Source organism: Opisthocomus hoazin, chromosome 13, assembly GCF_030867145.1.
Source record: "Opisthocomus hoazin isolate bOpiHoa1 chromosome 13, bOpiHoa1.hap1, whole genome shotgun sequence".
NCBI classification, from domain to species: Eukaryota; Metazoa; Chordata; class Aves; order Opisthocomiformes; family Opisthocomidae; genus Opisthocomus; species Opisthocomus hoazin.
Window position 1 is genome coordinate 3,620,833 of NC_134426.1, and position 12,089 is coordinate 3,632,921.

Sequence of the window (12,089 nt, forward strand, 5' to 3'; positions counted from 1 at the left end):
CTAGTTTCTCCAGGAGGATGCTGTGGGGAACAGTGTCAAAGACCTTACGAAAGTCCAGGCAAATAATATCCACAGCCTTTCCCTTGTCCACTAGGCGGGTCACCTGGTCATAGAAGGAGATCAAGTTGGTGAAGCAGAACCTGACTTTCAGGTATCCATGCTGGCTGGGACTGATCCCATGGTTGTCCCTCACATGTCCTGTGAGCGCACTCATAATGAATCACTCCATAATTTTGCCCAGCACTGAGGTCAGGCTGACAAGCCTGTAGCTCCCAGGATCATTCCTTCCAGCCCTTCTTGTAGATGAGTGTTACAATGGCGATCCTCCAGTCCCCTGGGACTTCCCCTGTCAGCTAGGACATCACTACCAGCCTGATCCATCACTGTACCATCAAAGGGATGGTTAAATGATGGGTGAGAGAAGATCCAGCAGAGTTTGAGAGGGAATGCCCTCAAGTGGAGACCCTGCTGTGATGTGCTTGGTGTTCATGCACTGCCATGAATCCACTGGGTAGAGAAGGGACAGACCTTGCATCACTGCAGTGGTGGGACTCAGTGACTGCCCAAAGGCACGAAATCTGTGTGAGATGCCCTGGGTGGTGCCTGTCACACAATGACTCTGAAAGAGGATGGGGTTCCTGCATGGGACTTGTACTGTCCATGTCAGATGCATGCAGTTGTCCTGGAGATCCCTGGCACATTCCACAGTCATAGGTGTCTGTAAATGTGAAATAAATGAAGATTCAGCTGCCCTGAATGAGGTTAGGCAATGAAGGGATGCGCAGGAGACAAACCCCATCATACTGTTAAGGCCACGTGGACAAAACAGCTGACGGAGAACAGAAAGGGAGAGACTTTGTTCTCCCAGTGCCACAGGACTCCATTTGGTCAGGATGATTACATCCATCAGCAGCCCTGGACATAAGGAACATTTAAAGGTTGATTTGTCTTCAAGGTGGGCACTTTCTGTCATTGAAGTCGGCCAAAAGCTTTTCCCACCAGCCTCCAGGAAGGTGCCCTCAGACGCTGCCCTGTCTCTTTAAACTGCTCCATCAGAGCTTGTAATTACCAGCAAGCATCTTGGTCATCTCTGGAACTAAACCTGTCACCAAGTGTCTGCGTCCGAACATCTTCCTCCTGCTCTCCACCTCCATTAATTACCAAGGGAGCCGAGAAAAGGATCTGCCATGCAGGAGGCTGATTTGTGCCAATCTCAATTGAGGCAAGAGGAGTCCCACCTCCTGTGGGTTTTGTGGTGAGCATGAGAGAGACCTGAGTCCTCAGGACTTCAAACTCAGGATGAGATGCCTCGAATGACTAGGCTCAATCCCTTCCCTCAGCAGGGGCAAATGAGATTCCTTCCTGTCACTTTCTGGTTGTCCTGTCTTGTGATGGGGCAAGGAAAGGTGATTTTTGTTTCTAACTCTTTCTCTGAGAGGAGAAATGACGCTGTTGAAACTGAGTGTCTCTGCCCAGCTGAGGGAGGCAACAGGAGTGATTGTTTCAGCCTGTTTAACAGCAAGTTGTCCTGGAGAGCAAAAGACACTTCGAGGGAGCCCAGAGTGGGTAAGGATATTGCTGCCTTGTGCTGGTCCTGTGCTGCTGATCTGGGCTGGGCTCCTGGGATGGAGGGAACTCCTGGCAAGTGGGCAGCACTTGCAGAGAAACAGCTGTGCCCAGGAGCAGCTCCTCTGCAAAGCACAGCAGGGCTGAGGGCACTGCCTGCAGGCAGCGAGGGCAGAGGAGCGAGGTGGACATAGGTTAAAGGCAGTGTGGGGTGGGAAGATGCTGAGAGCTCACTGAGGGAGAAATTTTCACAACCCATGAAATGGTAAGTCCCTGGAAGCAGGGCAGTGAATCTGCAGCTGCTGGAGGGATCTCCAAAAGCTGGCACATCCTACAGCCTACAGGATCTTTGTGGAGGATTGTCACAGCTTCTCAAGCCTAGAGGAGGAAGACACGTTCTAGAGAAGTTTTTCCCTGCCCTGCCATCAGAGGAGTAGGGCAAGTTGACTGCCTTCTCTGGGGGTTACTGGTAGGATATTAAGCCAGGTGTGCAGCCAGGGGTGCCCAGGACTGTCCTCCAGAGCAGGTCCCTTTACCGCAGGAGCCTGTATGCTGGGGTCAGTGCTCAGCCTGCTTGGGGAGTTCCCGATGGTGCTGTGGGGAGAATCTGTGGGTGGAAGAAGAGAAGCCCGGAAGGGCAGGGTTTTTCTCCTACCAGGAGACTGCTGCACGGGTCAGGGATGCTCACAGCTCCAGTTCATCCCCAGAATATTTCCAAAGGACTGATTCAAGAAGAAGGTCATGCACAGGATAACCATAAAGACAACAAAAACTTCCTCAATTTGTGTTATCGGTTTCCCTTTTGGAAGAGGGAGGGCGGTGTAAAAGGGATAAATGGAAAAGGAGCTTTCAGCCTTGAAGCAGTCACTGAGATTCCTGAGCCAGTGATCAGTAACTCTGATAGGAGCCTCCTAAAGCACACTCAGCCATTCCTCTGCCTGTCGACAGCACCAGCATCACCTTTCCTGGACCTACCAGGCTTAGCCTGACCTTTCATTTTCCACCTGCAAACAGGAACATGCACCCAGGCAGTGCCCTGCAAACAGGCAGGTTTCTGTAGGGCCAGGGTGAGTGCACAGGGGTTGGGATGGGGTCTGTGAGTGCTATAATGAAAAAGACATGGGAGAGTGAAACATCTTTCAGGAGGAAAATTTCCAGGCAGCAGATATATCATCAGGGAAGGAGCAGAACAGAAAACCAGATGTGATGGGAGGGAGAAATCATAAAACTCTGCATCATCCCCTCCAGTGCAGAGCCCTTCGTCTGAGTAAGCCCCCTTGCCTTCTCTCCCACCCAGCACAGCCTCTTCCCTCAGGGCTGAGGTCTCCAAACCATGAACCACCTCCTCTGCAGCAGAGCTCCAGCAGAGCCAGGGGGCAGCTCTCCAGCCACATCTCCATTTCTCTGCTGCAGATTACAGGGGCTCAGAGCTCAACTGCCCGGCAGTGTTGGTGTCTGGGAGGCGGCGTGCCCAGCTGGGTATGGGTAACGCTGTGCTGAGGGCCCAGCTGCCTCTGCCCTGGCTTCTCTCAGACACCCTATTGCTGGATATTTGCTTGTTTCTCCTCTTGACTGTGTTATTCCTATTGTTGTTTCATTGTTGTCGTCAGCTTCGTTAGGGAGCTGGAGTTTCAGCTGCAGAGTCACAGACTGATCTTGTGGGTCCTTTCCTGCAGGTGTGTCCGTGGGAACAAGTGCCCCAACTTTCATCTCCCCTGTGGGGCTGTGGTCAGTGAAGTCTGTGGGGCTGGAGGATCAGCTGCTTTTCCCTTCATCAGATGCTATTGTTAGGACACTTGGCTGTCTCCTTGAGGTGTACTTCCAAGGTCTGAGCTGCCCTCTACAAAGTGAACTTCTCTCCTCACAACCTTTTATTACCTAAAAGCCCCACGGAGAACCACAGAGATGCTACAATGGAGGAAATGCTGTTGGGTTGGTGAAAGGAGCCGTGAGTGTCCTTGGCTAGAAGTGAGGTGCTGAGACCTTTAGAAAGAGTGAGACATTTAGCAGTCTGCACTGAATCCCTCTGTTTTCAGTAACGTCTGGTTATTTTTCAGGGTAATGCAGCAGTGTGATCACCTTCCATCTCACAAAGAACAAGCCCAGGGCAGGTCAGAAGAAGTCAGAGGGACAGACCAGCTGCCCTCACTCTGCATTAAGCCAGAAGCAATTTCATATGCCTCACCAGTGTCCCTCTCTTCTCCCTGAGTGCAGCAGAAATGCTGAAGGTGTCTGAACTCCAAGTAAACTCCCCAGGTAAGCTGGGGGAGCTTTATGAACCCCAAACTTCTCCAACTTTTCTCTGTTATTGCCGTTCCTTAGCACTGAGAGTGCAGAGGCTGACAAGGTGATTTTCTGTGAGGAGCGGTTTCATCTGACCAAGTCGGACACCAGGATAGACCCCTGACATCACTACTCCCATGAGCTCCTTGCTGCATAGCAGGGCAGACTCCTCAAAAGGCAGAGGACAGAGGTCCTGCTCCTTACAGTACCTTCAGCCAGCACCAACCAGACCTCGAACAAGGAAGCTGAAGAAAGTTCTCATTGAAAATGAATGGAAAATGCTCAGAAGTTCAGCAGTGTTAAAGTTCTAGGAGTATGGCTTTGCATTTCCAATGAGAATTCTCCCCTAACACTTTATTGATTCTTCCTCTAACGACAGGATCCCATGCCCAAAGGAAACACCTGTCCAACAGCAGCTCCATCACCCAGTTCCTCCTCCTGGCATTCGCAGACACACGGGAGCTGCAGCTCTTGCACTTCTGGCTCCTCCTGGGCATCTACCTGGCTGCCCTCCTTGGAAACGCCCTCATCATCATCTCTGTAGCCTGTGACAACCACCTCCAAACTCCCATGTACTTTTTCCTCCTCAACCTCTCCCTCCTTGACCTGGCATACATCTCTACGACTGTCCCCAAAGCCATGGCCAATTTGCTCTGGGACACCAGGACCATCTCCTATGCAGGGTGTGCTGCCCAGCTCTTTTTGGTTTCCTTCTTAGTAGTAGCAGAGCATTGTCTTCTGACCATCATGGCCTATGACCGATACATTGCCACCTGCAAACCCCTGCACTACAGGACCCTCCTGGGCAGCAGAGCTTGTGTCCACATGGCAGTAGCTGCCTGGAGCAGTGGCTTTCTCAATTCTCTGCTGCACACTGCCAATACATTTTCAATTCCTCTCTGCCACGGCAATGCTGTGGATCAGTTCTTCTGTGAAATCCCCCAGATCCTCAAGCTCTCCTGCTCACACTCCTACCTCAGGGAAGTTGGGCTTCTTGGGTTTAGTGTTTCTTTATCTTTTGGGTGTTTTGTTTTCATTGTGCTGTCCTATGTGCAGATCTTCAGGGCCGTGCTGAGGATCCCCTCTGCACAGGGACGGCACAAAGCCTTTTCCACGTGCCTCCCTCACCTGGCTGTGGTCTCCCTGTTTTTCAGCACTGCAGTGTTTGCCTACCTGAAGCCTCCCTCCATCTCTTCCCCATTGCTTGATCTGGTGATTACAGTGCTGTACTCAGTGGTTCCTCCAGCAATGAACCCCTTCATTTACAGCATGAGGAACCAGGAGCTCAAAGACGCCCTGAAGAAGCAAATTCAATCTGTAGTATTTCAGCAGCAGTAAGGTGCCACATCTCTTCACAAGTGGTTTCCAACATATCTAGGGAACCTCCTGTGCTTTGGACATTTTACCTGTGACAATTCTGCTTCTCAAGAACCATGAACCCAGCTTGTCTGACAGAGTTACCTTTGCATATGTGTCTGGCACCGTGGAAAAGGTGCCCTCCCATGCCATGTTTCTGTAATAAACCAGGATTTTCTAAATGCCAGTGTCTCCAGGCTTTGCTGTCTTCCCAAAGCTAAGGTCAGGAAAAAGCTGAAAATATTCTCCCCATGAGGCTGTGCTGCTGTGCTGGGGTTCTCCATGCACTGAGGGGAGGAGTATATGGGGTGATATGTTAGGGAATAGTACTAGAGTGAGCTTTCACTGGTGTCCTCCCTGTTCAGCCCTATCCAGCACCAGCCACTCACCAAAGGTTTATGTGTGAGCTTTTCTGCACGGCCTCTTTGCTCCTCCCGCTGGGTTCAGTGCCTGCACAGTGCCTCGACCTCTCTTCTTGTACAGACCCTGGCAGACCTCAGAGCAGGGATGTCTGCGAAACCCCACGTGGGATGCGGATAGGGCTGGGTAGGTTCCACAACCTGTGGGAGGCTGTTTCAAGTAGGAGGAACAGAAGGGGAACAGGGTACAAAGGGATGTACTGCAGATCATGAGAGGCAAGCTGCTCCTCACACCGAATACACCCTTCCCCATGCTGCACCTGAACACTGCAGCCATTGGACCATGTGTGGGACAGCAGGGCTGGGCTGGGACAGGCCAGGGAACTGACAGGGGCCACTAAGCACCACTTGCCACGGGGTGACCACCTGGAATTTGTGGCTGCAAGGAGTCAAGAGCAAAGGGAAGAGATTCAGATTTCACATCTCCAGGAATAGTACTGACGAGCTGGAGTGGGTTTAGCAAAGGTTCCCCAGGACAGCCATGGACTGGAGAGCATTGCCTGTTAGGAGAGGCTGAGGGAGCTGGGCTTGTCAAGCCCAGAGAAGGGATGGCTGAGGCTGACATCATCCCAGCCTGCCAGTACTTACAAGGAGATCATGGAGAATACAGACCCATCTCTTCAACAAGATTCATGGTGAGAAGACAAAATTCAGTGGGAGGAAGGTGAAAGAGGAGAGGTTCAGCCAGGACAGAAGGACAAGATTTTTCCCCAGGAGCTCATCCAAGTGCAGGAACAGGTCACCCAGAGAAGCTGGGCAGTCTCTGTCCCTAGGAGTTTCAAACTTGGACTGAAGCAAGCATTGAACTACTTGGTCTGACCAATTTTCAGACAGGTTGCATTGAAGATTTCCTTATGTCCCATCCAGCTGCAGTTGTCTTCAATTCCTGCGACTATGCGCCCTGTTTCTAACAGGAGCAGAGCAGAGGTCTGTGGGGCTTGAGTCCTTCTGTGCTGTAAGGGACCATTTACACCAACTTCTAAACAGGGGTAGAGAGGCTGACACCAGAGTGTGACTTGCTCTGGGCAAAGACTGAGAAGTGCCAGGCAAAGAAGTTTTGGGACACACAGGGCTCTTTGCAAGACACCAAATGATCTATTTTTAATACCTTTAGGTTTTTCAGATGTCATTTAATGACAATGAAAATTTCTGCAAGATTAACTGAAAACAAAGATCTAAAGCAAGAAATGTGTCAACACTTCTCAGCTTTTTTTCAGTCTTTAGGTGTCTTTTGTGACTTACTTCTGTTACCAATACTGTGTCTCTTATTTCATCTCCCTCATCATTCAGGAGTTGCTACCACTCCAGATCCAATGGCCACGTCTAAGCATATCTTCTCAGCAGACTTACATCAGTACAGAGTAGGAGCTGACCTGCTGCAAGGCAGCTCTGTGGAGAGGGACATGGGTGTCTTGATGGACAAAAAGTTGACCATGAGGCAGCAGTGTGCCCTGGCTGCCAAGAAGGCCAATGGGATCCTGGGGTGCATTAAGAAGAGTGTGACCAGCAGGTCAAGGGACGTTCTCCTCCCCTGCTCCTCTGCCCTGGTGAGGTCCCATCTGGAGTACTCTGTTCAGTTCTGGGCTCCCCAATTCAAGAAAGATGAAGAGCTACTGGAGAGAGTCCAGCGGAGGGCTAAGAGGATGGTGAGGGGACCGGAACATCTCTCCTACGAGGAGAGGCTGAGGGAGCTGGGCTTGTTCAGCCTGAAGAAGACAAGGCTGAGAGGGGACCTTAGAAATGCCACTAAATATCTGCAGGGCGGGTCTCAGGAGGATGGGGCCAGACTCTTTTCAGTGGTGCCCAGCGACAGGACTAGGGGCAACGGGCACAAACTGAAGCACAGGAAGTTGCAGCTGAACTTGAGGAAGAACTTCTTCCCTCTGAGGGTGACGGAGCCCTGGCACAGGCTGCCCAGGGAGGTTGTGGAGCCTCCTTCTCTGGAGATATTCCATACCCTCCTGGACGTGGTCCTGTGCAGCCATCTCTGGGTGTCCTTGCTTGGGCAGGGGGGTTGGACTAGATGTCCCACAGAGGTCTCTTCCAACCCCTACTATTCTGTGATTGTGCTAAAGGCAGGAAGAAGACCTGAATTATTGTGGAATAGGTTGAGTTTCGAATTCGAGGCAGCAGAAGGAGGACGTGCATTCCAGTGCTGGGATGCGGAGAGCAATAGCAGATCCAAGCAAGTCTGTGGCTGTGACATCTTGCGTGCTAGAGAAGCATTAACAGGGTGTTGGAAAAAAGCAGTTGCTGGGAAACCGAGAGGCATTGGCATACCCCCAGGTAAACACAGCTTTTTGTTTGAAGCAACAGTGAATGAGGACAGAGGGACATCAGGAAAGCTTGGGAGATCCGAGGGTCAGAGTGAGGTGGGGAAATGGGGCAGTAGCTAAAGTCTGCAAGGAAACAAGCACAGGCATAGGACAGTGTAACACAGCCTGTGGTGGGGATGACCAAGGGCCTTGGTGTGGCTGGGACCACCCCCTGACAACACAAATGAGGTCTTCTTCAGTTTGGCTATGGCTACTCTCCCTTCCACTGAGGCCCATGAGAAGAGACCAGTGCCTTACAACCCCAGGGCATTGTTGGCTCCTCACTCACCCCTACAGAGCCTGGGAGGTTTCCTATTGCTCTCCTGCACTGAACATTCCACACCCAACATCACACTGCTCCTAAGAAGAGCCACGAACAGGCTGTGAGGCAACAGACCCCCATTCCCAGGGCATGGGGGTCAGGGCTTGGCTGTCCTACTTTGCAAAAGACGTCAAGGCCTTCCACAGCCACACTCCACATCTGATTTTCCACCTGTAACCGGTGCCTCTGACTTCTTGCTTCACCCTGGGGGATGCATCAGGGATGGTCACCTCTTCTTGTAATTCCCTCCACGATCCCTTTGCAATGATGGTCCTCAGTGGGGCATGCCGACATCCTTAGAAACTTGAACGTCTGCTGATGAATTTTACTTCTCTAGAGACTTGTTCTCTGGGAAGAACTTCACTTAAAGTTCTCAATTTTTCTGTGGTTAACTAAAGAGCTTTCAGGAGCGAAAGTCAAAGTGAAAAAACAACAATAAGAAAAGATTTTTCCCCGTTTTTTTTTTGATTCTTTACACGTTACTTGGTGTCAGCAATCTCCATCTCATAATAATCCTGAGCTTCTCCTAAAGCAGTCTGAATATGTATGAAAATAAAGGCCCTTTGTTTACGACAATCAAGTAGTCTTTGTCCCTTCCCCCAACCCCACCATTTCCCTCATCAAACACCTGGGACTTCAAGAAGCCTTGTTCCAATCTCAGCTTCCTCCCCTTAAGGCTGTAGATACACGTCTCAGCCTGTTGGCACAAACTCCCACCTGTTTTACTTGGAGAATGAGCTGCGTGTAGACACAGAAGGCTTTTTCTTAATGGTCAACAAATAAAAAGAAAAAGGCATGATTTAAAGAAAAAAAAATCATTCCTCTGCTTTATATTAAATCCGCTTTACCCCTACTGAAGTGCACTTTCCACAACAGATAACCTTAGACCAACAGAAAACACCTTCTGTGTCAAGCACAGACCCCAAGATCCCCCCGAACACTGTCCCCTGTCCCAGACTCTGTCGATATTTCTTCTTTGCACACAACAAGCTGCCCACTAAAGTCACAAGCTCCCTCGATTCATAGGGCGAAGAAAGGAGAAGTGCTCTCTTTTGCACAGCCAAATCTGCACTAATCCCAACATTTTGAGGTTACAGGGACTTTACCAAGTGTACCCTGCAGCATCTACCACCACTCATTTCTTTATTTTCTGCAGGGTAAACTACATGTGTCTCCAAAGTAGGGGAAGGCAGAGAACAGAGTTATCTCATCTGGTGTTGGACACCTTGCACTCAATTGCCCAGGCTTCCCTTTCTAGTCAAGAGAAAAAATTCAGCTCTCTTAACGGAGATGCCTTGGGATTCCCTGCCTGGCCACCAGCTCCTCCTCCACGTATGCTCCTATAGGACCTGGGTCACATTTCCCAGTCCCACGTGGGGTCTTCAGCTACCTCAGGGTGTCCTGGAGGCAGTGCCCACCTCTGTGTGGGCAACTGAATCAACCCCCAAATGAAGACGTTAGGTGCACAATGGCATATCACTATGGGCCTCCAAGTGCCAGACCCCAAGTGAGGCCTGGAGCACAGGGGTGTCAAGAGGCCCAAGTCACGCCCAAGTAAAACAAAATGACTCCTATTTTCAAGAAGGAATTAAAGGAGGACTCAGGGAACGACAGGTTGGTCAGCCTCACCTCAGCCTCCACTGAGGTGAAGGAGCAGCTAATCCTGTCAACCATTTCCAGGTACAGGAAGGACAAGAGAGTCATCAGAAGCAGTCAGCCTGACTTCACGAAGGGGAAGTCATTTTTAGCTGACCTTATAACCTTCTCCAATGACATGACTGGCTTGGTAGATGAAGAGAGAGGAGGGGTGATTTGCCTGTATTTCAGAAAATCTTTCAGCACTGTCCCCCTGTGATATCGTCATATAGAAGCTGTTAAAATCTGGACTGGATGAGAAGAAAGAGAGGTGGACTGAAAACCTGCAGGCCTAGAGAGTGGCGATCAGTGGCATGAAGTCTAACCATCCACTGCAGGTTTTTCTCCTCCAGGGTCCTGCCTCCAGCCACAAAGGCCTAGGAGAACACAGAGTCAAAGAAGTCATTGAGTACCTCAGCCCTACCTGCTCCTACTCTAATGAAGCTCAGCAGCAGGCTCACATTATATCTCTAAATTCTTTTAATGAAGCAGTATCAGCTCATCTTGCAGCCCTTACCATCCTCTGCAAGTATCAAGACTACGGGAGCTTTGGCTTTGTCGTCATTCTCACATCCACGGACGAGGTTTCTAAATTCCTCCTTTGCATCTTCCCCTGTTTCCAGCTCCTGTGTTCTGCCTTTCTGCCCTGGAACTCAAACAGCTCACATCCTCAGCCTCCTGAGAAGAATGCTTCTCTTCATGGGTGTTCAGATAGAGCATTCTTGTCCTCCGAGGAGGCTGTAAGCCTTATCAGATTTCCTGAGCTCCTTCCCCCTGCAGAGCTGCTTCCCATGACACCACAGGTATCAGTCTCCCAGGTATGTCAAAGTCTTCTTCTCTGGACTTCACCCGTCTGTACTCCACTGCTGGCCTTCCTCACTCCTGGCACCTGGGACCCCACCATTCTCTGGTCACTACAGCCAAGGCACACGCTGATGATCACATCCCTGATCAGCTCTTCCTTGTTGGCTGGGGCCAGGTCCTGGTGAGCATCGCCCTTCTCAGCCCACTTGGCAGCTGTGTTAACAAGTTGTCCCAAGATCCTCCCGACTGTTGGCACCCTGTTTACTTGCCTGGCTGGGGAATGCCAGGGCAGTTACTGTCCCCCATGGGAACCTGCTCATTGACCTGAGACTTCCTCGGGTTGCACACAGAAGACCTCTTCTGCTTCCTCACCCTGATCAAGTAGTTTGTAACTTCCAACACAATGTCACTCTTGCTGACTTCTCCTCTCAACCTCACACACAAAAGCTAACCAAACGTGTTACTCAGCTTCTAGAGGAGCTCCATATATCCGAGCTGATCCCTCACACACAGAGCCTCCCCCTGGTAGTCATCCTCGCTGCTACTTCCTGCGGCAGAGCCTGTATCTTTCTGTTGCATCACCCGAGCTCAGATAATTGTCCCACCACATCTCAAGAAATCCAAAAACTTCGTAGTGCTGTGACAAGTCATTGGGCTTCAGCTCCTCCTGCCCGTGCTCCAGCTCCTCCTGGCCATGCACATGTGGGTTGCAACATCTCAGCTGTCACACCAAGGTAGAGCGCAGGCTGCTCACAGGGAAAGCTGAGCTCTGCTCCTGACCGGAAGACCACTGTAGATTGAGCAGTTTGTGCTGCGCTGCATAGATCGCTCAGCAGCAGGACAACCTCAGCAGCTCATTGTCACAGTGGAGCCTGCAGGCAGCTCCCACTCGGTACTGACCATTCCACCACCTGAGTGGCCTTGTCTCTATCTAACAGTGTAGCAAGAAGTTCTCATGAGAACATCCTTTCTGTTGGGTTTAGAGACGATGAATAGAGCTGTTACCTTGCAAAGAAATACAAGAAGAGGTTGAATGACTGAAATGAGACAATCTTTTCTATGGAGGGGGTCTGCAAGGCATGCTGCGTGTGGGTGGGAGTACCTGTTGATGCCACACCACCCAGGCGTACAACCACCTAAAAGGAAGAAAGACTGCCTATACTATTCTCTCCTTACAATCTTCATCCTAACAGCATATTACCTAACAGAATCAGAGTACCTTTCTTAATTGGCATCCTAACTGACAAGCACCTCCCGGTAAAAATCTCTCGAGGCATACATAGATGCAGTGCCTCTGCTCCCACGGACTGGTAAGGCTGTAGTCTGCAAAAGTAACCACTGGCCTGATCCCCATCCACCGCTGTCTGTTCTCCAGACTCCTGCCTCAAA

General features: G+C 50.6%; 2 protein-coding genes across 2 annotated transcripts in view; one reads left to right on the forward strand and one right to left on the reverse strand.

The window, feature by feature from the left end:
- The first annotated feature begins 769 nt into the window (after positions 1–769).
- Positions 770–5,187, forward strand: LOC142363052 (olfactory receptor 14J1-like). Its single transcript, XM_075434993.1, has 2 exons — positions 770–887; positions 4,229–5,187. The coding sequence occupies exons 1-2, from the start codon at positions 770–772 to the stop codon at positions 5,185–5,187; spliced, it is 1,077 nt and encodes a 358-aa protein (XP_075291108.1).
- A 36-nt stretch (positions 5,188–5,223) lies between these two features.
- LOC142363053 (olfactory receptor 14C36-like) overlaps positions 5,224–12,089 on the reverse strand; it is an 85,595-nt gene continuing 78,729 nt past the window's right edge. Inside the window, exon 4 of the mRNA XM_075434994.1 lies at positions 5,224–5,362. Coding sequence (XP_075291109.1) covers positions 5,224–5,362 — 139 coding nt within the window. The remainder of the gene's footprint in view (positions 5,363–12,089) is intronic.